This window comes from Dreissena polymorpha, chromosome 11, assembly GCF_020536995.1.
Source record: "Dreissena polymorpha isolate Duluth1 chromosome 11, UMN_Dpol_1.0, whole genome shotgun sequence".
In the NCBI taxonomy this organism is placed as follows: domain Eukaryota; kingdom Metazoa; phylum Mollusca; class Bivalvia; order Myida; family Dreissenidae; genus Dreissena; species Dreissena polymorpha.
The window spans coordinates 23,342,529-23,369,719 of NC_068365.1; the positions used below are offsets into that span (position 1 = coordinate 23,342,529).

The following is a 27,191-nucleotide window of genomic DNA, read 5'->3' on the forward strand; positions in this document are numbered from 1 at the left end:
ATAAACATGCACGTTTTATTATTCAATAGCTCTGGCTGGTGATATTATATCAATTTGATTTATGAGTAGCGCCAGATTAAGAATATGAGGTGATATATTGCAATCCATCTTAAGTCAGCCAGTTTTAATCAACTTTAAAAAACGCTAAAATAAAAATGCTGGAGCTGTTTTGAATGTTGTAGGATTTCAATATAGTTTACCTTGTTATTTCTTTCTTTTACCTGTTGATTATCACAGACCTCCGAGGTCTTTATAACTACAATAATACATAATTTTGCACAGATTCCACTTCCCGACTTTAATCAGTAAATAAATAAAAGTCAACATAACCCATCGAGAGCAAATACAATAACAATGGTTTGAGTATAAATGCTTGATAATTATCACACGTGTTGATTTGTTTTCATGACATAAATCATATGAATGTCAAACGAAAGAAATTAAATATCGAAAGCGCTAACATCTTCATTTTAATCTTTTTTATATTTTTTATCTTATCTAATCTTCAATTGCTGGTATTTTGGTTCATATTTTTTAACTTACTGACAAAAACATTCATACTTTTCCCTAGTCGTTGAGGACAGAAGAAAATATTCTGATGAACTAATTTAAATAATAAAAACGGACATATTTTCAATTTACATGAAACTGACGCATATACTGCCATTCCGTTTTAAGCTCGTTAATGGCTGTTTTGTTTTAATTGTCGTGGTTTGAACTGTGATGCTTTTATGAAGATCGTCCATCCTTCTGCCGTCCTTCAGTCGACCACGTTTCTTGTGCGGAGAGAGGTTCAAACCACTTGGGCTCAAATGCTTCATTATGGACTGCAATACGCTCAACATTAAACTCTTAAAGGGACTGTCAACCACGACGACAAAGAAAAGAAAAGTTGTAAAAAACCGTATTCTTTACAATTATTAGTTTATATTGATATATAAATATCACGACTGGTATCTTACATTACTTGAACAAATTTCCTATTTTTAGGATATTCGGTAAAAAAATTTCACGATGTGAGATCGAACGTACATCGCGAAAAAAGGTGACATAACGATATACACACTATACACACTCTACTTGTTAGAAACAAAAATAAATGACTTAAAATGACTATTTCTGTTGAAATTACTTATACATTATGTCTTTGATACAAAACAAGGAAGACAAAGATGATTGGTTTCATATTGTCTCAGATTCCCGATTTTCGCTCTTTTTTAATAAGACTACAACATATGGACGGTTCCAACACAGGGAATACAAACGTATAAACGATTAATACATACGGAATATTACGCTAGTCCATTGTTCCGACAGTTTGTATCAGTCGACTAGAGCGGCTTGTGTAATGACGTATCACACGAGAGGCGGAGCCTTGAATGTGCTGCGAAATACCACATGGCACATGACACGCGAGTGATACAAACTCTTGGAACAATGACTAGCGTAGTATTCCTGTTATTATATACAACAACTAACGAAAACTGTTAACAGTTGTTGTTTTTTGCTTTAACAAAACTGACAAAACAATGACTAAAACGGTGGTCCATAGTTTATTTGAGACACGTATAAATACAGTTTATGTAAATTAACGTGTAAACATTTGAACCGGGAAAAACACAGGTTTCCGACACGCCTTAATGACATCGTTAATCCAATGTTAATTACAATAAAGTTGACAACTTTAATCCAATTTTAATGACATAAACGTTGAAACGATAGGCACATCCACTTCTATTCTTCCATGTCTTTATCGAAACTTAGTTTAAACCACAATATTTTATTGTATTCCTATCGAAATTAACATTTATGCATGATAAACACACTCGTTAGATTTTTTAAAACAATAGTTTACTGTTAAAAAACACTCCGTCCGACATGTCCTTAAATTGCAGAGAGTTTAAATACAACTATTGTGTTTCGTCACAGAAATGACATCACACGATGTATTACGTAATATATTTCGTAATATAAAATAGGGGTTTCCTATTTTCGGTGCGCGTAATGTATCGAAGAAAGTAGTCCGGCTAGTATGATAATCAGAAAACAGCGAGTAGCATAATTCGGGATTTATTTCAACAATTGATACAACCTGTATTTTGTTAAAAGAATTAAACGGGTATATAATGAAATGTAATAACGTCGAAAATGGGGTAATAACTTGAAAATAAGGCATTCTCATGCGAAATAAAGGTAAATAACGCAAACTGAAAGGTAAACAAACGTTAAAAGGACATGCTAATGTCAAACTTTAAGGCGTACAAAATCTAAACGATTAATCGTACTAACGCAAACTAAGTCGTAAGAGTGAGTGAAATCATCACTCAGTGTTATTCACCACTCATTCGCCTTAGAACATAAAATAAGGATAACAACAAGAAGATATTTACTTGGCGTGAAATGTGATAAACATAAATGACTATTCTTTTAAATAAAACCCAATTTGACTATGAATTAAATTTTAGCCAACTAATCAACTCGCATCCATGTGAAATCGTATCCCAGTTAATACCTACACGTTTTGGTGACTTCGTACCCAGGCATTTCTGGTTAATTCGTATCTTTCAGTCTCAACACGTACACATTTTGTTTAAGCTGTATCATTTATATTGTCAGTAAACTTGCACTCTACCAATTCCAAGGCAGATACACTTCATAAAAATTCAATGTATATTCAAGAGTTATATTTTAATTTGCAAGCTAATTTATCAGTTGATCAGTTTGTTTGCATAAACGAGTTAACGCGGACTTGATGCTATACCTAAAACGCCCATACGTCATTACTCATAACATAATAAACTTGTTGTTTGCTGGTTGTGGTTAACCTTTAAAAAACCAAATGACGCGTAAACAGGATGTACTCCAAGGATACAGGATATATTCAACGAAATAAAGATTAATTATATATGAAATCGTGTGAAACAACATGTTTATGTGTTTCGTGGACAGCGTCCTTTTAAAATACGCCTTATGACACATACTATGCATATGAAGTACTTAAGTTTCATCGTTGGTGTATATAAGCCAACAACAGCAATCAAATTATACCGAGGACATATGTAAAGTTTACCATTTAAATTCTCATTTATATTAAAAATTAGACATGTTGAATGTGTTTTTGACAACGATCGCTCTGTGTATCGTACAGATCTCGAACGTCGTTGTGGCAGGTCCACCTCCAGCCCAGGCGACCGCCCCACTGCTTGTTGCAGAGCTCGAGATTAACGGTTGGAACCTGGTGTTCAGGGCTACTTCCGGTAACGGGCAAAACGTGTATATCGCATGGATGACAGGTGTGTTCAAATTATAAAAGTATAAATAATATAAGACTATTATATTCGAATAATATTTGTTTGACTGCGTTTGATGTTTGCGTATGTTATACTTTTGTTTAATTGGTGACTTATTGATGGAATGATCTCAACTTGGCGAAAGTTCGTATGAACTTAAATGACGTTTATTGTACGCAAACCTTTTTCTTGTTTAAAGAAGGCATCGTCAACAATACATGTTCGGACAGGATGCAAACTTCACAATGTTTATTAAATAAATATGCTGATTTATTCAAGATTCATTTCCATCTTTTTCAACGTACGTTTTGTTTACTAGGCGAAAGTGGTTGGTAAGCGCACTTATTGTAAAATGTGATTTAACTTGTTTTATTTAAATGTTTATATTTTTGGACGTATTCTTTAATGCTTTTTTGTCTATGTATATTTAAGGTACTTGATACTTACGGATACATACATAGAAAACACACACTTAAATATCGTCGTTAAAGTAGATAATACACAAGGTAAAAAAGCCTTAAAGCTTAAGATGACATTTGATACATATTCAAACCAAAATGTCTAATTATTTTAAATCGGTTAGAAAGTGTGTGTTTTTCGGCGGATAACAACTAATTGTCTTGGCTGCCTGTTGATTTACAAGTATAGGAAACCTTAATCGCCGTTAACAGTTTGGGGCGGAAAATGAAATAAAAACTCAGGAATTAGTAGAGCATATCAAAACTATTTGTAGAAGTTGTTTTGGTTGGCAAATAATGCTATTGATAGCTTATTCAAATATTCTGTAAACACTTATATATTGTTGTGTTTACCATTTAGAAATCTAATTTCCAATAAAAATTGCTGCTACCAAGAATAAGCATTTTCCTTAAAAAATGGCGTCATTTCCAACAGGGCAGAATGCCTCCACGACCAAACCGATTGACATGTCGCGAACCTACTCCAGCCACTTCCGCCAGGAAAATCTGAACTCTACATGGGCAAACCTCAACGTCACGTACGTAAAGTTTGCTCTGTATCGTGACAACCGCGAGGTTGGATACGTCATCTTTGACGCGCTAGGAAGCGACTTTAGCAACTGGTTTGCTAAAGGTAAGGTCGTGGACGCAAGCTGGTCTGACCTAACAAAAACAGCCACGTATAATGGCTTCTCCATTTACGGCGATGTCCGCGCGACGCTTGAACGTCGCTTTCTCATCAACAACGTGTATGGCGAATGTCCCGGGGATATCGGACATGTTGCGGTCATCGAAAGGGAAGGGCCTTGTAACATGGACAAACATCCCAGGTACCCGCAGTTCATCTATGCTGATCTGAATTCAGCAGACCTATGGCAGAAACAGCAGTTCGGGCGGGCCGATTACATGGCGATATTTGTGAGCCATTAGAACCGATTGGCATATGTATATTTGCATATGTCAGTTCGTTTATACCGTTGTTTAAGTAATTGTGACATTTTTGCAGTTCTTTGCAAATAAACACAAAAATTTAATTATATAAACGTTTTAACTGAATTAATTTGAAGTTTTCCTACTTTCATTGGTTGATTTTGAAACATGAAACCGTTTTTATGAAGATAAAAAAGTCGCTTAAATAAAATGTTTTAATTTACTGAATATATGCATCATTTTTTGTTGATAAATAGTATTAAAAAGTGTGTGTGTGAGGAAGAATCCGGATCATAAACATTTAATTAGAAAACTGTTATATAAGCATGATACTTTATCCGGATATCAGTATTTCATATACAGTCGAAACCCGATGGCTCGAACTCGCGGGGACCGAAAATAAAAAGTTCGAGCCATCCGGATTTCGAGCCAACCGATTTGTTATATACTTTTGTTTACTTACATGATTTTGCAATAGATGTGCATCTCCACTTGAAGAGTATCCATACTGCCTATACTCCGTATAACTTTCTGCTTTGAATGTTTACGAACCAAATATATGATAAATAGTTTTATAAAACAATATTTGTTAACAGGTACACATTAAAACAAAATATTTTATATGTTAACGTTTTTACGTTTCATATTTAGAGGCACATGTAAAAAACGGCATTCAGACACAAAATATGCATTAACATTATACACACTTTGCTAAAATATTGAACAGCAATACATGTACTTTAAAAAATAACGACATTATGTAAGTATGTACGGTGTTCATGAGTTGTCGTCGATATACGAAGTGTTTTTTATTACATCAAGTTGACATTTAACATGTTGGGAGTCATCGCACTCCTTGAGATATTTATGGATAACATGTATCGCTCCCATGGTTGACTACGCGGACATCTACGATGGTGGGTTTGGTGTGGCGTCTTCTTCATCTTTTACTCAAATCATTTACAAGTAACGATTGAGTTGATGACATGCGTTCTTTAAATTCATTGCTCCTTATCGCTTAAACGACCCGAAGCCAAACGAGCAAAATAACGGGACTGTGAAAACAGTTCGAGCCATCCGATTATTTGACACTTGCGAATTCGAGCCATCCGACAGAAACCTATCTGAATATATAGCAATAAAAAAATCGATGGTCAAGGAAATCGAGAGTTGAAGGAAGCCGGAAATTCGAGCATGGACACGCTTGTGCAGTATAGCAATGTAGACGTTGCGTAAATAGTGTTGAAACCTACATATTCACTGACTTCGTGTAGCAGTCGTAGTCGACGGTAAACTTAAAGGAACCTTTTCACAAATTTGGGATTGTATTGAATTGTGTCATTAAATGCTTTTAATTGATAAAATCAAACAATTCCAATAATTAACTCCAGTAAAACAATAATACAATTAAAGAATGAAAAGGCATATTTAACTGGGCTCAAACCACTGGACTTTGGAGTAAAAGTCTCGAACAACTCGGCCATCCCTGCTAATACAGTGAGTGATGTATTTTATATACTATATAAGCAATCCTCGTAAAGTCACAAAATAAAACGATTACAACAGAACTCTCCAAATAAATCACTTTATTCGCATGTGTTACGCTTTATAATTTAAAGGTTTTTAAATCGTCAAAAATGTGCATATAATGGATATTTTAAAGCATTGTGCATGTTTATTATTAATGTTTCATCGCAATTATCATAACAACAACGGACAGTGTTCAATTAACCAAAACGTTAAAAGGTCTCTAAAATGCAATTGTGAGATAAGTTCATGTAAACGATCGTTATTTGCCTGTACACATTTGATATTATTGTTATTATTTTGTTAAAACGAATTGATCAAAGATGGTCAAAAATGGCAATATTCTAACTTTTTGCCACAGATTTAACAACGACATTGTACATCAAGGAAAGAAATTACACTCCTGACGTAAACTTACACTGAACATACAATTTCGTTTATGGATCATCGTCATTGGAAATAAATAAGATGATAAAACGTTACAAACGCGGCCCGATTGAATAATATGGAGTGTTTCTGCTGTTTGATTTATTTGTCTCGACACAACTTGGTAGGGCTTATACAGAGCTTGACATGCAAACGGAATATAACAGATCCTAAGGTCGAGGGATTTAAGCAATAGCTATTTAATCCCATGGTCAATCGTTCGAGCACAGGTGGAACGTTTCGTCTTTCTTGAATTGTGTTCTTGCTTTTAATTAAAACATTTGTAACTCCGATATTGACATGAATCATTTAAAAGTATTTAATGATGTACTAAAAAAACACAACCAATATGTCTGAACAAGCCCTTATAATTCAGCCCTTAAAAAAAGAAAAAAAAGAGAAAAGTAATGAGAATCTATTTGTACTTTTAAAGTTTACTTTCAACATCAGATAGTACAAAGAACTACGCCAAACAACGTTTGAAAACGTTCATCTGAAACACTTACGTCTTTTTTTAGTCTATTACGTAGTTTTGTTCTGATACAAATTCCTAGTATGTTTTTCCTAATTATTTAACTGAATAGGCAAACGCATAATATGTTTTTACAAATCCTTGAGCATATAAACTCAAAACGTACATGTTTCCAATGTATAGGAAACTGAAGGATTTACTTCAGTCCGTCTTAATATCGTTAAAGGCTGTTATGCTTTTATCTGTAATGCTTTTATGATCACATAGAGATGCACATAGCAATCGTTCATTCGTCCTTCAGTCAGCCCCGCTTCTCGTGCGGGGAGAGGAGACACAAATCACTTTGGCTCAATGCTTAACACTTAACGCCAAATGCTCAACTGAATTTTTTTCGACAATTACCACTAAGCCCTAATAAAAAAGTTAAATATCTTGCATTAACCGTCCCATAGTTTAATTACATGCATTTACGTGAATTTATTAAAGTTAATTCCAACTTTGTAGTTTTTTTATTGCTTTAACTTTGTGGGTATAGACATATTGATCAATGCAAACATACAGCATATGTGAAAGTTCGCATATAAATAGCTAATTACATTTTGGAAGGAAAAGACAATTATATTAATATGTGGCGTCATTTGTTTCCTGTTAGCCTGTGCCTCTTTTCTCTGTGCCTCTAGACGGGCTAAATAAACATTGCCATATAGCTTAGAAGGCTTAATCTCTAACCACTGAAAATTAACAGCAGTTGAACAAGACTTTATTGCAGTTGTCCAAGTCAAGTTGCTTATTGCCGCTGGTGCAGTGGCAGGCTTTATAAACATAACCATAGTTATCTAAGACTGATCACTTACATCGACATTTGATAACAATTTAAATCACACATCAAGTCACAAGGGCTGACAATCTCATAACAATTAAATCTTAACGTTTGCTAAATTAGCTTTTAATGAAGATTATCAAAGCGACTGACTATGTATTATTTTACTAAGATTACGTCTGTTTTAAAGACGCATGACAATCAAACATATGCCACGAATCTATTAAGAGTACATGTACTTATCATGAACATCAAGCTGTGCTTATACTGTTTTATATGATAACCAATGTAGCTTTATAACTTGTATACATATTACAGTTTACACAGTAAAACATGGAACGTACGTTTATAAACTATATTTAATTATTACAAACCCGTTTTTGTTTTTAAAAAAGTGTATGAATGAACGAATCAGCTAAGATTAGTATTGACCTTAATAATGTATGATCAGAATATACAAGAATAGAATCGACGTTTTAAGCTGTAAGACGTCATTAAGCAACTAAGCACTGAACTGACTGAAGCGTTATTGTTTGTTTCATCCTCCCATATCACACATTGAAAAATTAATGACTGACAATTACGTTGTAGCAGTACAAAGTATTCAAGTAATTCCTAATAATGTCACGACATATAATTGATACATCAAATGCGCATTATAATCTAACTGTTTTGTTTTTTCTCCGACAAAAGCAGTGAAATCTATTCATACTCTTTTCTACATATTTTTCTTTCCTGATGAACGAAATTGACACTATGTTTTGTTTTTAAATATCGTTCTTATTAGTTTGCATTTATATGAAAACGGTTTCTATCAATCATACTATTCACGAGATTTATCATTTACGATAACAACAGTCTTATGATTATGATTGGTTATGCGTCTTCTTTGATCCTCGATTTGCGGTCCTTATTAGCAAGACTACTTTTTATCGATTGTTTCAAGACAAGGAACCATAACTTATCGGGAATTTACTTACTCATTGTCAATATTATCTGTATGATGCGACCTGTATGTTGACATATGCTAGTGATGTTTTACCCGGAGATTACTAATGACAACGGGAGATTAATAATGACAATAAAATTACACGAACAAACCGGAATAGCTAAGTAATTGTTAAACTTATGTCGTTTTATACACACTTTTATGATGAATTAATAAACAATAAGCTTTTAATTACATCATATTGTACAGGCAAATAACACTTTTACACATTTTTATCTCGCTATTGCCTTAAGTTTACGGGCAACATTTATACGCAACATTTATATTTCTGTACGGATCATGCGTGTCAATGTTTTATCACAACTAGAAGATTAATTAGTAATAAAGGTCCGCTTGTGACAACTGACGTTTTTGTTTATCATGGCTAGTCATGCTTAATTATCATTAAATATAGATAACCGGATATGGTATTTCGATAATAGTTAAGTTTTCTAAATAAAGGTTTAAGATATGAATTATTCGTAACACACACACATCTGTAATATTAATTTAAAATTATAATAAAAAAATGATACATATATTCAGTAAATTTTAACATATAATTTAAGCGTGTAATTCGTTTTTTTATACGAACAGTGTCGTGTTTCAAACTCAACCAATGTTGCGAATTATAATGTGATAAATATAGTTGACTTGATTTTTTATTTTATTTTTTACTTCATGTATTAAGTTCCGATTGCAAATCATGTCAGTTTGTCAAGAGACGTCCTGTACTGTAATCGACCATATCTTTTGCACGACTACCCGACTCCAGTCACAGATTCTTGAGGCCCGTAACACAGCAGCCATCAAACAGGGACAAGATTGATTCCGAACCTAGCTGAACTCAGATCCCAGTTACCCTTTTCACAACCGCAGACTTCCTAGACAATTTATATTATGGATATTCCACACATTAACCGTTACGGTTAATGTGTGGATTATCCCTAATATAAATTGTCTAGGAAGTCTCATAAAATGTCCTAAACATAAAAGAAGATAAAACTTACAAAACTAAGCATTGTTGCTTAGACAAAAAAAGCAGAATGCTCATGCGAGCATTTGTCCGAGCCACCAGTAAGTGCCAGGAAGACGATTTGCAGTTGAGAATATTATATACTATGTTTCGGGAGATAATCAGTTGCTCATTTTTCATTGTGTAAGCCATTTTTATATTAAAAATATATTTAAAAAAATGATTATAATAACCATTCTTCTTTTGCTATTTATATACACATCTTTGTACCCGTATATCAATATCTCTAAAACGTCCGTAAAAGATGACACATCGCACATGTATGGTGACCCTCAAAAATTAAAATCTTAGTCAGTATAAGGAAGTAACATTAATATTCCAGCCCATTCCGTATATTTGATTACCCTTGTGATTGTATTTGGTTCGTTATTTCTTGTTTTTTCGAGAACACATAAAACCTGTTTGTGTCCTTATAAATAACATGTTGTTATATATGTTAATTATAAACATACATACCATATGCAAGTAAGAGATTAAGAGATTATAATAAAAACCTTCTTCATATAAATGTGTGTTCTTTGTATGCAGTTTATATGCCCACCGCTATATTTTATAATATATTGAACCTATTTAGTTTATCTCGATTGCGTCGAAAGCTAAGCAAACAAAAACGCTATCGAGTTTGTTTCATGGATACAACCAGTACTTTGTGTCTTTGGGAGAAGTCAAAAGATGTCTCCCACAGTGGGATTCGATCCCATTACCAATCGCAAGGTGGACACCATATTTACTATGCCATGGCGAAATGAAAGTTGAAGATTTAAAAACTAAAACTAATTGTGCTGCAATTTCAGCCCGTTGATGGCATGTATAGCTTGTAACATTTACATTAACAAGAGTAAGGCATCCTATTATATCACGTTTCGTGCGTATTTATATAGCGCCTGTTGTAAATCGTGAAATGTATCACAGGTATAAATGTGGTGCAAATAAAATACCAATATTGACATCTTGTTTATTTTTGTGTCGCATCCAATTAAATGTTTACATGATTAAAATTACTGAACAAATGTTCGACCCAATTAAATAATATAAGAATTTAATGCTCGGACAGGCTGCACATTTTACAGCAAAACCACTTTGTAATATTTGAGAACCAGTTGTACCACCTATATTATTGAATCTGTTTGAATTGATAAATGTGTTTTTGTGTATTTATGTCAACAGTTCGTATCCATTAAATAACAAAGAGGATCAATAACATAGATAACATAGATCTGCTGGTTTTAAGGTAACCTTCAAGGTAATCTGTGCAATTCATTTTGTTCCACACAAACATTAACATTATCTTTAAATAACATTTTTTTTTCAAAACATTTGTTAATAGTGTTTGATGTTGTTGATGTTGATGATGATGATACTGATGATGATGATGATGATGATGATAATGATGATGATGATGATGATGATGATGATGATGATGTTAATGATGATGATGATGATGATGATGATGATGATGATGATGATGATGATGATGATGATGATGATGATGATGATGATGATGATGATGATGATGATGATGATGATGATGATGATGATGATGATAATGATGATGATGACGACGTCAACGACGGCGACGACGACGACGACGATGATGACGATGGCGATGATGATGATGATGATGAGTATGAGTATGATGATGATGACGACGACGATACTAATGATGATGATGATGATGATGATGATGATGATGATGAGAATGAGGATGATGATAATGATATCATGCGCATATATTTCTTAAAGGCCTCGCTGTCAAAAATCGTACAGTCCATTAGGCGCATATGAATAATGCACGTATATTCATGATTGTTTATAAATAGGGATACTATTCACTATTTCAAGAATGAGAATATTTACGGTAATTTATTGTATATATAATAGCTTATGTTCTGTTGTAATGTTTGTTATCATTTTTGTATAACCAATATTTCGCCCGTGGTTTCAGATATTTGTGCCAGCTTATCACTTTTGCGCATTTGTTAACACATCTCGTACTGACAGGGCGAGCTCATTATAACCATAAGATCATAATAAAACAAGCCGTTTGAACAACAGTTTAACTGCAGATATAGACAGCAATTCGATTAACCCAACAGTTTCCACTGAGGTTTATTTTAAAATATAACATTTGTGATTTATTACACCATCTGTCACAACGGAGGTACTCCGTGAAGTTTCTTTTGAACATCTTTATAATGTTATTATAATCTGTGCATGAAACATGAACTATCCATATGTCTTAAGATTTCCATCTACGTCTAAGTATTATAGTTAAACACATGAGCAGCATTCATTATTTATTAATAACTTACACCTGTTGTGTTCCCTGACTATCTTGATTCGGAGATGTCTAGATTTCAGACTGCACGATTCAAACTGCGTCTTGAGATCTACTCTTGATCTCAAAATGTGGAAATATTGCTAATGGTATCTATGCGTATGTATTTACAGTCGCGATAACTTAACAAATAACATATTATTTCAGTGCAGTTGCTCGAAGTATATTATATCATTTATAATATTGGAATGGAGTATCTGCAACACGTTCATTTTATATATTTAATTGTCAGCGATGTACTAGGTGTGGTGTCCTCCAAACGATAAGGAGTTCTCAGGTAAGAGCCACTATCTGATAGCGTTCTCAATGCCTTTTTGTTATGAACGGCCTCTAGAGGGTCCTTTAAGCGATAGGCGTTCAATTCAGTCGAGCTTAAATAAAAAGGTTGATACTAATACTTGAGTTTCCTCAGATCTTAAATCATTCGATTGAACAGCTCGCGGCCCCTGTCTAGATGTCTAGATGCTCTTGAACCTATCGTGCTTTCTGTTACTTATTCTGTGAATGATACTGTTGTGTTCAAGCCGTTATGAGCCAATATATTGGTTTCTTTTATATAAACACTGTTAATGCATGTTCTCGTTCACAAATTGACTTGAATAGTAATCAATAAAAACGCAACTATTGTATAAAAATTTACTTAATTCTGTGTTTAAATGTTTATTGTGCTATATTTTCATGCACGAATGTATTTGCTTTTTTTCATAAATAACTGTTCGTAGAAGCGTATATCCGAAGCAAACATGTTAACAATTACTATTAACAAGCAAGTGTATTATTAAATAGCTCCTCTGGTGAAATTATATCAATTTTATTTATGAGTAGCGCCAGATGATGAATGGAAGGGGATATATCACAATCCATCTTAAATTAGACATTTGTTATCAACTTTAAAAACGCTGCTATCCCAACAATGATTATTAGAACCTTTGTTCATTTGCTATTAATATACACATCTTTGTTCCCGTATATTTATAATTCTAAACCGTTCGAAAAAGATGACACATCGCACATGCATTGGTTACCCTAGACATATAAAAAATGGAAGTCACTGTGATGAAATAACAATAATATACCAACCCATTCCGTAAAGTTTGTTACTTGGTTGGTTATTGCATCTTTTCCCGAGAACACATATAACCTTTATTTTGTTAGTAGCGCCGGATTATGAATATTAGGTGACAAATCGCAATCCATCTTAAATCAGCCAGTTTTGATCAACTTTAAAAACGCTAAAATAACAATGCGTGAGCTATTTTGAATGTTGTATCTTTTACCTGTTGATTATCACAGACCTTCGAGTTCTTTTTAAGTACAATAATACATAAATTTCCACATCTTCCTTCCTGACCTTAATCAGTAAATAAATAAAAGTTAACATAACCCCTCGAGAGCATATACTCCAAAAATGGTTTGATTATAATTGCTTGATAATTATCAGACGTGTTGATTTGTTTTCATGACATAAATCATATCAATGTCAAACGAAAGAAAGTGTTAATCGGAAACGCTAACATATTCATTTTAATCTTTTGCATAGCTTTTTCTCTTATCTAATGTTCATTCCTGGTATTTTGGTCCGTAGTTGTAACTGATTGGCAAACGCATGCATATGTTGTCCAAGTCTTTTAGGACAATATTTGGAAAAACTTATCAAGTTGATCAAAAGGGACATGTTTTCATTTTTTTGGAAACTGACGCATATTCTATCAATTCGTTTTAGGCTCGTTAATGTTTTGTTTGAACTGGCATGCTTTGAACTGTGATGCTTTTATGAAGATCGCCCATCCTTCGTCCGTCCTTCAGTCGACCACGCTTTTTGCGCGGAGAGAGGTACAAACCTCAATGGTTCAAATGCTTCATTATTGACTGCAATACGCTCAACATTAAACGCTTAATGCCAAATGTTTTTACTGAAATTATTTCAAAAATGTCCAACATAGCACTAGCTCTGATAACGTCGAAGCTCATGTTGTTCCACTAATTACTTCATAAGTGCAACTTCCCTTCAAATGAGTTCATTTTAGACGATACATATCTTTAACAAATCAACAATTATGAACAAGATATACACAACACGTGACACTTGATTAGACTTTTGTTACACTGACATCCAACACGAGTGTATAAAGAAAATAACAGTTGTGACATTTACGTCGTTTTGTATTCTAAATTATTAGAGAATCAAAAAGCAACATGAACGATTGAATTGTACTTCAACGAAATTCAGATCTTGACAGGTTATATCGGTAACATTAAAGACTTCTGTGCATTAATGGTTCATAAAGATATATTCTATTTATACTAGATTACAACATAACCAATTACACGAATCCATTAAAAACACATACCACAAATAATGTAACGCAGCGCTCAAACTGTTCTTAACGATAACCAATATATCTTTATCACGTGTATAAAGATTATATTCTAAAAGTACAACACGAAAAACACACACACAAACTAAATTTAAAATATTAAAAGCCGGGTAATTGGTTATTTGCAAATCAATCGAGAAGTTTATTCGCCTTAATAATGTATGATTCAGAATGCACAATAATAGACTCTAGTTTATAAGGTATATGAGAGACTAAATACTGAAATCACTGATACTTTATCGTAAGTTTCATCCTCCTATATTTCAGGTTTAGGAGTTGATTACTAATATCTTTCGAGTGTTTTGGAATGTTTTGATTATTGGTGTGAGATCAAGCGAAGCGTATGACGATTGATAGTAGAAGGGCATATAGTTATAACAGTACAAAGTATGCACGCAATTCCTAAAAGTGTCAGGCCATTTTATTGCATAGACATTATTATTGAAGCATTTGTTTTTTTCCGACACAAGCCGTGAAATCGTGCAGTTTGTTAATCAATTCATGCTGTTGAATGAACATATTTTTTTACCTGAAGAGAACAGAACAGAACTTTATTCTCACCCAAGTATATAACATATACAATATGGGCAATATAGCAAAGTACAGTATTAAGTACAATATTGAGACTTCCGATAATTTTTACAACAACAACACATATTATACAGTGAAAGTGGGGGTTTGTACGTTAGAATGAATACATATATATCAAGATATTGAATTTGTAGGATGAAGCAACACCAATACTCATACATAGTGATCATTGGCTGCGAATGGTGTAACGGTAGATAATTATGTAGCCCGATATGTCGATGATTCTAATATAATAAGTGGTATTTAACCTTAATTGTGCGGTGTTGTCTTGTGCACACGTCGTTTGCGTTAGCACGTGTTGATTCGGGAAGCATTTGTATAAAAGTAAAATTACTTATTTTAAAGGTGCAAGTTAAATTAGTGAGATTAAAGCAATATTGCTAATTGCTGTTGATAAATTCAGTTTCTATTGTTGGAATGGTTTAAGTCATTTTGACGATGTTTATTCGCTCGACGGCACCCGCACACGAGGACGATTTACAATCATGACAATGGGATTTGCCAATGGCATAAATGGTCGGCTGGATAATGTTGGAGCTACCCGAGATGTCAGATTTGCCTATCGAGGAAACAATAGGTAAAACCGTTAGGATTCAGCAAATTGAAATATTTATTGTGTGTACAACATGTAGGGAGAATGAGCTAAGCTTATGGGTTATTAAGAAGTGATTTTAACCACTTAATAATATGGTTACATTAGTCAGCTGGTAAAAATATGAATTTTTAGCCAGTCTTCCAAGATCCGCAAAAGTAGTGATTTCAAAAGCCGTGGTCATGAATAGCAAACAAATTTATGTACAGATTTGTAACGTATTAAAAAGATGAAGGCTTTTTTTCTAATAACTTGTGTATAAAAATATGTATAAGTTAAAGGCATGTGAAAATAGTAGGGTACCGTCATGATATATTACAGTATAAGAAAAACTGTTCCAACTATTTTCCCAAATTTGACACATGTTGTGTCAGACCACCTATACGAAACATGAAAAATAGGTGATCTTTGGGAATAGATTAAAGAAGGGTTATGTATAACAGTTAATGTTTTTACTTTCAGACTTATAAGACTGTGAATGTGGCATATAAATGCAAATTTATAAACATTTTCAAATTGGTAACTACAGATTATACAGCAGTACAAAGGTGAAAAGAAAAATAATTTCTTAGAAAAAGCAGTTATATTATTATTATCATTAAAGTGAAACTACGCATATACACGTAAGAACGTAAATATTAATGAAATTTTCTAGGTAGTGTGTGTAGAATACAGATACTACTGCACAAACCACTGACACATCAGCTGGGAACTGCCTATTATCAAGTGTTTCTATCCTTTAATCCCAGGACACTCTCCGGGCAGTGGATCCGTAGTGTTGGCCAAACACTACGGGTCAGTGGTTTAGCGTCCAGCTCTTCTCCTCTCTCATCATCCACAGCCAGTTGGATGCTCTTTCTGCAGCTTGTCCAAGTCTGCCTACAGCCCTCTTCCTGTCACCTCCCTTGATCCCAATGTTGCTGAGCATTCTTCATACTGATTGGGCTGGGAATCCTCTGCACCCTATTTCAACGGGGAACAGCCAGGCACTCCAACTACGACTTTTACACTGTTCTTGTAGCTCAGTGTACTTTCCCATTTTCCGCTTGTAGGCCTCATCACACCTAGTCTCCCAGGGTACATTGAGTTCTATCATCACCAGTTTATTATCCTTGGGAGACCATATAACTATGTCTGGTCTCTGTGTTGTATGGACTATGTCTGGGAATACCAGCTGTTTTCCTAGGTCGACCTTCATCTCCAAACGCTCTGATTCATCAAGGATAGATGTTGCTGCGGTTCTTGCCTTCTTGGCAGTTTGTCCTTCCTTAACGAATTTGATTGTTGATACTGCCTTCTTGTTGGTAGGTCTTGTCTTTCTTCTCTCCCGCTCTAGTATGTCTGCTAGCTCCTTGAGGACCGTGTCGTGCCTCCATCTGTAGCGGCCTTGTGTTAGCGCTGTCTGGCAAGATGAGAGGGTGTGCTGCATGGTTCCTGGTTTGTCGCACAGCTGACACTTTGGGTCTTCCACTTACCCTCATCTGTGTAGATTGACTGGAGATGGCAGCAGATCATATACGGATCTCAGTAGGAATTTGAGTCGTAGTGGTTCGTAATGCCAAATGTCTACCCATGTCAGGTGTCTTTCTGTGGTCTGCCATTGTGTCCATGCGCACTGTCCTCCTATATCGACTGCTCTGGCGCGCCTGTCTTCCTCTTCTGAAATCCTGATCTCATGCTGGACCATTTGGCTTCTTTCTTACCGGCAGTGCTCCAGCGTTGTGGTTTTGTACTGCCCAGGCCTTGTCTTCCTATAGCTGTGGTGCCTTCGATGTCTTTGTGTCGTAGCCTGCTTTCTGCCTGGGCGACTGCCTGGCTTGCTGACCACTTTCGCCGTGTCTCGATGCCTGCCTTCCATATCATGTCATCTGATGACTCTTTGAGGGTTACCACCAGTCTTCCCTTGGCAACCTTGAACTCTTGAACTAGTGAGGTCATTGGGAGTTAAAGTTGGTTGGTTCTGGCATACAGTCCAATGCTGGTGAAACTAGGAGGGACACCAAGCCATCTCCGGAGATGCCGGTTGATCACTCTCTCGAATCCTTCTACAGTGGTTGTAGCTATCTCGTACATCATAATGGGCCACATAAGCCTAGGTAGTAACCCATGTTGGTAGAGCCATGCCTTAAACTTGCCTGGAAGTCCTGTCAGGTCTATAAGCTTCAGGCCATCTTGGAGCTGGTTTTTGACTCTAGTGATGTTGTTAGTGTCCTTCAGGCTGGCGTCGTACCACTTGCCGAGGCACTTGACTGGACTGTCAATAATGGATGGAATGTCTTCCCCTAGCACCTGTAGATTGAATCTTTTGGTGACCTTTCCCTTCTTGATGATCAGGCTCCTTGACTTCTTGGGTTTGAACTTCATTCGTGCCCATGTGACCGTGTCCTCTAGGGCTGTTAGTAGCCAGCGGGCAAGTACATGTGTGGTGGTAGTGATGGTCAGGTCATCCATGAACCCCCTGCTGGATGCGAGGTGTATACCTGACGCTGTTTTTGGTCCTCTGGTTTCCCTCTTCGCGGCATTGATGATTAAGCTCATGCCCATCACGAATAGTACCACTGAGATGGTGCAGCCAGTTACTATTCCCTTCTCTAACCTCTGCCATGGCGTTGCCTGGTCACCGATTGAGAATCGAAGCTGTATGCCGTCAAAGTAGCCATTTATGATCCCCTGTATATGCTCTGGGATATGATAGTGCTTCATTGCTTCTTCAATAAGCTTGTCTGGTATGGAGCCATAGGCGTTGGCAAAGTCTAACCAGACGACTGTGAGGTCATTGTCGTTCACCTTTGCTTCACGGATGATCTGACTGATGGCACTGGAGTGTTCAATGCAGCCAGAGAAACCCGGAACCCCCCTTTATATACTGATGTGTCAATGTACTGATTGGTTGTCAGGAACGTGGTCATTCGTCTTGCCAGGACAGCGAAGAATATTTTCCCCTCCACATTCAAAAGTGAAATTGTTCGGAATTCGGTCACATGTTTGGAGCCCTTTTCCTTTGGAGTAAATATTCCCTCTGCCTGTTGCCAACAATCTGGGACTTTTCCTTTCCTCCATATCACCTTAAGTAGGGTCCATAGTCTTCGTAGTAGCATCGGGCACATCTTGTATACCTTATAGGGTATACCGTTTGGTCCTGGTGCGGAGCCGCTTCTTGATTTCTTCACTACATCAGATTCTTCCTTCATTGTGTTTTTTTATGTTTAGTGCAGTTGTGGGTTCTGGTACTGGTTCAATTCTTGGACAGCTTCCTAATGGATTATCTCTCGCTGGATCGGAGTGCGTGTCCTTTAGATGCTGTTGTTTCTCCTCCATACTGCTTTCAAGCTTCCCAGATTTCTCTTTGTCTAGGAGTCCTTTGGAAAACTTGTATGGATTGGATATGAACTCAGCTCGCCTCTTGGCTCGCTTCTCCCGTTCGTCTCGGAGTTGTTCTGCCTTACGAAGATCGGTCAGTTTCTGTCTGAGTTCATCTCTAAGCTGCTGAAGTCCGGATCTTTCCTCTAGATTTGCTTTTAGGTAGGATTTCCTCAGTGACTTCAGCTCTTTCCTAATTTCTGTGATCTGTCGTTGTATTCTATTTGGCTGTGCAGGGGTTCTGGTGGGTTTCCGTGTCACCTCAACAAATCGTTCTTTGCCGATAGAGTGGACAAGATTGGTCAGAGACTTCAGTCTATTGGCCCTTGGAGTGTTGTTTCCAGGATGGTGTTGAGGTCTTCATCAAACTGTTTCCACAGGTTCCTGTCACTTGTCTTGTCTTCAATTTAATCAGTGTGTTTCCCCTGTAAAGACCACCTATACTGAAAAAAAAAAGATTATAGATGGTATATGGGGTATTAGCTTAACAGAGAGTGTATAAAAACACCACTATTTATTTGTATACTACAATACAGGAAGTAAATTACACAATGTAGCAAATAATTCTGTATTATGTATTTAAATGTATAATGATACTACAGCAACATTATGGCTAAAAGTAATATTATTGGGCAATATACATTGTATAAGTGTACTCAGACAAACATGAGACATATTTAATAATAAATGAGATGGCTACACAGGTTAGAAACTGAATTTCATTTCCAAGTACATAATAAGGCATAAGATCAAAACTTAACGTACACTTGCAAACAATTAATGCACTATGGTAGAACATATGGTATAATTTTGGAAGTCTTATGAATGCAATAATAATTGAAATGATGGGTTTTCTAATTTTGTTCTCATCACCGTTCATGTATAGGAAACCATTTCTAGCAATTATTAAATTCAGTCAGTATCAAACATTTAGCGCGATGATTTAGTCTGTATTTAAAGAAAACAGAATGACTCGTATACATGTAGTAACAAAAATAAATGCCCTAAAACGATTATTCCTGTTGAAATTACTAAAACGCTTTTTGATACACAAAAAGCAAGACACAGATGACACAGATTCCCGAGTTTGGCTCTCTATTAATAAGACTACTACATATGGACGGTTCCTACATGTACACAGGGAGTACAAACCTACTAACGATTAATACAATGTAATAACGTCAAAAAGGCGTAATAACGCGAGAATAAGGCATACTTATGCAAAATTAAGGTATAATAACACAAATTGAAAGGTTAACAAACGTTACAAAAGTCGTGATAACGTCGAACTTAAAGGCGTACAAAGGCTAAACAAAAAGTCGCAATAACGCAAGCTAAAAGGAGTAAAAAAGCTAAGAAAGTCGTAAGAGTGAGTGAAATCATAAAATTATCACTCACTGTTATTCGCCACTCATTCGCCGCAGAACAAAACATAAGTATAAAACATTACAAGAAGATATTTACTTGACGTAAACTGTGATGAACATAAATAACTATTCTTTTAAATAAAACCTAATTTGACTATGAATTAAATTTTAGCCAACTAATCAACTTGTATCCAAAGGTGGTGACTTCGTACCCAAGCATCAGATTATTGCGTATCTTCCAGACTCAATACATAGTTATTTTGGTTAAGTCGTATCATGTATCATGTCATTAAATTTGCACTCTACCAATTCCTAGGTAGATACACTTCATACAAACTCAACGTATATTCAAGAGTTATATTTTAATTTGCAAGCTGATTTATCGCTTAATGATCTTTTTGTTTGCATACACGAGTTTACACGGACTTGATGTACCTTAAGCACTAGTACGCTATTACTCATAATATAATGAACATGTTGTTAGGTGGTTAACCTTTAAACATAAAATAAATGACGCGTACACAGGATGTATTCCAAGTATACAGGACATATTCAACCAAATCAAGTTAAATTATATAAAATCGTGTAAAACAACATGTTTATGTGTTTCGTGCAGAGCGTCGTTTCAACATACGCCTTATGACACATACTATGCAAATGAAGTACTTTAGTTCATCTTTGGTGTATATAAGCCAACAACAAGGGACGTTTCTTTACTATTTCTCCAATCAAATCATATTTTAATTCACATACTTACTTTAACATGTTCAGCGTGTTTTCGACAGCGATCGCTTTGTTAATAGTTTGGATCTCGTACGGCGTTATGGCAGGTCCACCTCCAGCCCAGTCGACCGCCCCACTGCTTGTTGCAGAGCTCGAGATTAACGGTTGGAACCTTGTGTTCAGAGCTACTTCCGGTAACGGGCAAAACGTGTACAGCGCATGGATGACAGGTGTGTTCAAATTATAAAAGTCTGAACAATATAATACTATTATAGTCGAATATATTTGTTTGACTGCATTTGATGTTCGCGTGTGCTATACTTTTGCTTAATTGAAGACTTATCCATGTAATGATCTCAACTTGGCTAAAGTTCTTATGAACTTATGAACTTAAATGACGTTTATTAAACTCAAACCTTTTTCTTGTTTAAAGAAGGCATTGTTAACAATACATGTTCAGGATGCAAAGTTCCCAATGTTAATTAAATAAATATGCTGATTTAGTCAAGATTCATTTCCATTTTTTCAACGTACGTTTTGCATACTTGGCGAACGTGGTTGATAAGTGCACTTTTTGTAAAATGTGCCTTAAATTGTTTTATTGTTTTATTTAAATGTTTATATTTTTGGACTTATGCTTTGATGCTTTTTGTGTATGTTTTTTAAATGTATTTGATGCATGCCGATAGTTAGCCATAAAGCTAAAGATGACATATGATACATGTTCAAACCAAGACGTCTTATTATTTTAAATCGGTAAGAAAGTGTTTGTTTTTTGGCAAATGAACAACTTATCGTCTCGGCTGGCGGTTGATTCACAAGTACCAGAACTCTTTATCGCCGTTGACAGTTTGGGACAGACAATGAAATGAAAAATCAGGAATAAATAGAGCATATCAAAACTATATGTAGAAGGTGTTTTGCTTGACAAATAATGATATTGATATTCAAATATTCTGTAAATAATACTATGTTATGTTAACCAGTTAGAAATTTAATTTCAAATATAAATTGCTGCTGCCAAGAATAAGCATTCTCTTCAAAACAAATGTCGTCATTTCCTACAGGGCAGAATGCCTCCACTACAAAACCGATTGATATGTCGCGAACCTACTCCAGCCACTTCCGCCAGGATAATCTGAACGCTATCTGGGCAAACCTCAACGTCATTTACGTAAAGTTTGCTCTGTATAGTGACAAACGCGAGGTTGGATTCGTCATCTTTGACGCACAAGGAAGCGACTTCAACAACTGGTTCGCAAAAGGTAGGGTCGTGGACGCAAGCTGGTCGGACCTCACAAAGACAACAACGTATAATTTCTTCTCGATTGTCGGCGATGTCATATCGACGATTGAACGTCGCTTTCGCATCAACACCCTGTATCATGGCTTTTGTCTCGGGGATATCGGACATGTGGCGGTCATCGAAAGGGAAGGGAGTTGTAATATGGACAAACATCCCAGGTACCCGCAGTTCGTCTATGCTGATTTCAATTCAGCAGACATGTGGCAGAAACAGCAGTTTGGGCGGGCCAATTACATGGCGATATTTGTGAGCCATTAGAACCGATTGACCTATGTATATTTGCACGTGTCACTTTGTTTTTAACGCTTTGTAAGTAAATGTAACATTGTATTAAGCAACTCGTTCGCAAAAAATCCAATACAAAAAATTACGTCTGATGATATTAAAGTTTTACGTTCATTGGTTCCAAGTTATTTTCCTTCTTTTATTGATTTATTTTGAAACATTAAATTGCTTTTATGAAGAAAATAAAACACGCTTAAATTAAATGTTTCAAACTGCTGATTATATAAATAGCAATCACCTTTTTTCCAATTAGTTTAAAAAGTGTGTCTGAGTAAGAACTCGTATCATAAACCTTTTTTGCAAAACTGTAAAATTATCCAAAACAATATCTGGATACCTATATTAAAAGTAATTGGAAGCATGACTGGCCATGATGAAAACACGCCAGTTCTCACAAGCGCACTTTTAATTACCAGCTATACTTTAAGTTGTCATAATACATGGACACGCATGAATACTACAGAAATACAAACGTTGCATGAATAGGGTTGAAACCTACGTATTCGTTGACTCCATGTAACATAGTATACGTTGTGGCCAGTGAACTTAACGTTATTGCGAGATAAGCCCATTCAAAAGGTCGTTATTTGAATGTAAAATATATTATTAAAAGTTGATTGTTTTATTCATCCATCGTCAAGATGTGTATAATACGACGCGAGTTTAACGTTTACATAGATATTGAATCATACGTCCATTTATACGCAATATGGGTTAGTTTGTATTATTTCAATTTTTACTAATACTTATCATTTAACTTATATTTAAAATAGCTAACTCATCTCCGTCATATTGTAACCTTTTGTTCAAAGGGACTTGTCGAAGATTGTCGAAATGGCAATTTTCCAACTTATTTTAAAAAATCGTCAACGTTTTGAATCGTGATAAAGAACAAATGAAGCTCTATTAATCCTCATGTGTTCCAACAACCTTCACAGGGCGCTCATATAGTTATATTCCGCTTTGATATGTGATGTACCTGACTTTTTTCCGCTGAGTTAAAATATGCATGTGCGTATCCGGTTGTAACCGCATTATGAAAACAACGTACATTAATCCAGTATATCGCGAGGAAACTATCCCAAAAACGTATTTTATGAAGCCATTACATCAAACTAAATAACCCATTTCGGATTTATTGAAGAACCAACATCCGATTTTACAAACAGTTTAACCGGCGGTTAACCACAATGGAGGTTAAAAGAAGGTAACTTGTTGGTCATTAAGAGTTTGTATACAATTTGGTTAGTTTTACCGATCGGTTAACACCCAGTTAAAACATACCCTGCTGGGTAAATACAAGTAACCGCGAGACAACTTTGTTAAACTGGCTGACATTTTAGAAGTTAACTATCGACGACCAAGACAATTTAAACGAGTAAACAGACACCTGCATTGACTGACGCTTTATTCGAGCTTAAAGACATGACACTACGATTTCCGACCTCGGACGACGAACTTAAGGACGCGCAGAACGTTTTTGGGTATACCGTGTGTGATCTGGTGCATCGATGGCGCCCATGTTTAAATTCTTTTTCCGGATGGAGAAAAAGAATCGACTAACGTGAACAGAAATCGCCAGCACACAATGCATGTTCAAGCTTCTTGCGACCACAAAGTTATTGTAACTAGCTTATTATTAAAGTATAGCCATTCACTTGTCAAAAGACCAAATCGAATAAAAAACTGCGTAAGTAGAAAGAAAATCTTATCGAAAGTGCTAAATATTCGTTAACACGAAAGTAAAAACAAAAACAAAAAAAATAAACATGCGGAATTTAATCTTACCTTTAATTATGCTATTAAATCGATACATATAATCCACGTAACAAAATAACTGACGAATTTTCATTCAGGGTCTTTAATAATTAGTTAAGCATAGTTAAATAAGTACCTTTATGCCATCACACCACTATTCAAATGTGTTTATGAATTTTATCAACTTTCCACTTCTTCATACGCGCTACGTCATGTACTCTACTTCTGCTCAAATGAGCTGAAGCAGTTTATCAAATAAAAGCCGTTGGTAAAATCGCTTAAATTTGCAGATTTCAGCATACAAAACATATGTTTAAGCTTGGGCAATATGTTATTTATCCATGGTAAATGCATTAATTATACAATAAAATAAATGGATATAAATATACATAAAAAAAGAATGGAAAACATTCCATGAAATAGCAGATAAATGAGCGGACAATACCCGTGTACAAAATGGGACATTCCAAATTTCTAGTGTTGTGCTTTTTTGCTAGCTAGTATTTTACACTATCGCAGATAATTTTACGAATTGTGTGATTGTGTTTTTATGGCTTGTTGCACACATTATAAAATGACAAAAGCATTTACTTGGATTAAAACAATGCATATTACACGATAGGAAAGCGTGATCAATTGACATTCAATTATGTTGATACATTTTAATAAGTCGCGTTTATAATTAATCGCAAAAAGGACTTGATGTTTCTCAAATAAAATTTGCAATATTGTACAACTGTCAGAGTGATTATCAGATGTAATTTAATGTTCAAGTTAATCATATACTCGGTGTTGTGATGCGAAGTTGTTAAACTCGTATTTTGGGGTAGAGATTATTTTTAATTGCGCCATGAAACCAGCACTTAAACCCAAATTAGAAGAATAGCATGTTACGACGACCAAGATATGTTTCATCAGTTTCAACAACAACAACAACAACAACATGAACAATAGGCGTCTCTGCTGTATTGAAACACTGTTTAAAGGGGCCTTTTCACAGATTTTGGCATGTATTGGACTTTGTCATTAAATGCTTTATATTGATTAATGTAAACATCGGATCTAAAAAGCTCCAGTAAAAACACAAGAACACAATTAAAAAAAGAAAAAAAGTAACCCTCAACTGGGCTCGAACCACTGACCTCTTGTGTCCTGGAGTAAAAGTCTACCACTTGGACCACTCGGCCGTCCGTGCTCATACTATGAAGGTTGTATGTTTTACTTTATATGAGCAATCCTCGTAGTTTCACAAAATATAACGACAGCAACAGAACTTTCCAAATTATTCAATCGTTTCGCGTTGCAACGCTTTATAATTTTCAAGTTTTCAAATCGTCAAAAGATGCATATAATGGATATTTTAGAGCATGGTAAATGTTCAGTATTACTGTTTTCTTACAAATATCATAACTAAACCGAAAATTTACGAATCTGACACAACTTTTTTTAATTTTGTCAATTTACCAAAACATGAAAAGGCCCCTTTAAACACTTTAAATACTTTGATGAACTCATAGCTAAATTTTGAACTTTATTTATTTTGAAGAGGCGTTTGAAAATGAAATGGACAAAATAAATACATTTCGCTGTTTTTAATACTATGTTGAAGTTATATAGCTAATGATAATTATTTTGTTTTATACTTACATAATAGATATTAGCGATTGTTGATTTATTACATAAACATTATTAATTATACCGGAGAAATGTACAACTTTCTTTAATAGTTATATTTTGTATTAGAAAATATTTTAATGTAACATTATTTATATATTGTTTCATTAATGAAGACAAATGTTAATAAATTAAATGGTACTTTCCATATTGGTCAACATCTGCTTTACCTGTCTTACAGTGCGCGGTCAATTCCCGACGGCAATTCTTTGCAAGTTACTTCCTGCCATATCTTGTCTTTGTATTAAAATTAACGCCACCATTCGCATACTTCAAATTGAGGTTTGTAAGATGTTGCTGCATGCAGGTTTCAATAACTTACTTTCCTCGAAATGAAAAATGTTTGGCTCTCTTGGAAGCATTCATGTTGCTGTCCGCGACAGCCATTTTGTTTCTTTACGAAATCGTCGTTTGACTCTTCGCGCGAAATATACGAAATTAGAAAATTCATTATATGAATGTTTTGGTTAAATGTACCGGTGGTTAAATAACACTATGCGCGGTTGGGTAACTTTTCGGTATATCGTGTTCATACAATCAACTTACCTTGAATGTTACTAAACCTGTATTACCGCGAACTTACCAAGGTTTAAACGTTACTGAGGGGTTACTTTAACTAGCGTTTATATAATCGGATTGGATCCCCGGAGAATAAATAACGGTGTTATGCATGTATGTACGAGTTTAATGTCAGCATTTTATTTTCTTTATCTTAAACAAATACATGCTCATGCACAAGTTATGTTAAATAATATAAACCATCTTATGATTGTTGCATCAATTAATGGTTGTTTTCTTCAATGAAATTCGAATCCACCTGTTTACGCCGAGACCAACACGTTTATTCAAAATAGTGGGGATATCCTAACGGT

At 35.1% G+C, this 27,191-nt stretch overlaps 3 protein-coding genes across 3 annotated transcripts; 2 read left to right on the forward strand and 1 right to left on the reverse strand.

Moving 5' to 3' along the window:
• Positions 1 to 3,060: 3,060 nt before the first annotated feature.
• Positions 3,061 to 5,222, forward strand: LOC127851712 (uncharacterized). The gene is made up of 2 exons (XM_052385564.1): positions 3,061 to 3,293; positions 4,185 to 5,222. Exons 1-2 carry the CDS (start codon positions 3,104 to 3,106, stop codon positions 4,676 to 4,678), a joined length of 684 nt encoding a protein of 227 aa, XP_052241524.1. The 5' UTR covers positions 3,061 to 3,103; the 3' UTR covers positions 4,679 to 5,222.
• Positions 5,223 to 17,790: 12,568 nt separating this feature from the next.
• Positions 17,791 to 18,953, reverse strand: LOC127849688 (uncharacterized). The gene is made up of 2 exons (XM_052382433.1): positions 18,730 to 18,953; positions 17,791 to 18,664 (listed from the first exon to the last, which is right to left on the reverse strand). Exons 1-2 carry the CDS (start codon positions 18,951 to 18,953, stop codon positions 17,791 to 17,793), a joined length of 1,098 nt encoding a protein of 365 aa, XP_052238393.1.
• Positions 18,954 to 21,396: 2,443 nt separating this feature from the next.
• LOC127849689 (uncharacterized) lies at positions 21,397 to 22,884 on the forward strand. Its single transcript, XM_052382435.1, has 2 exons — positions 21,397 to 21,526; positions 22,364 to 22,884. The coding sequence occupies exons 1-2, from the start codon at positions 21,397 to 21,399 to the stop codon at positions 22,858 to 22,860; spliced, it is 627 nt and encodes a 208-aa protein (XP_052238395.1). The 3' UTR covers positions 22,861 to 22,884.
• Positions 22,885 to 27,191: the final 4,307 nt, after the last annotated feature.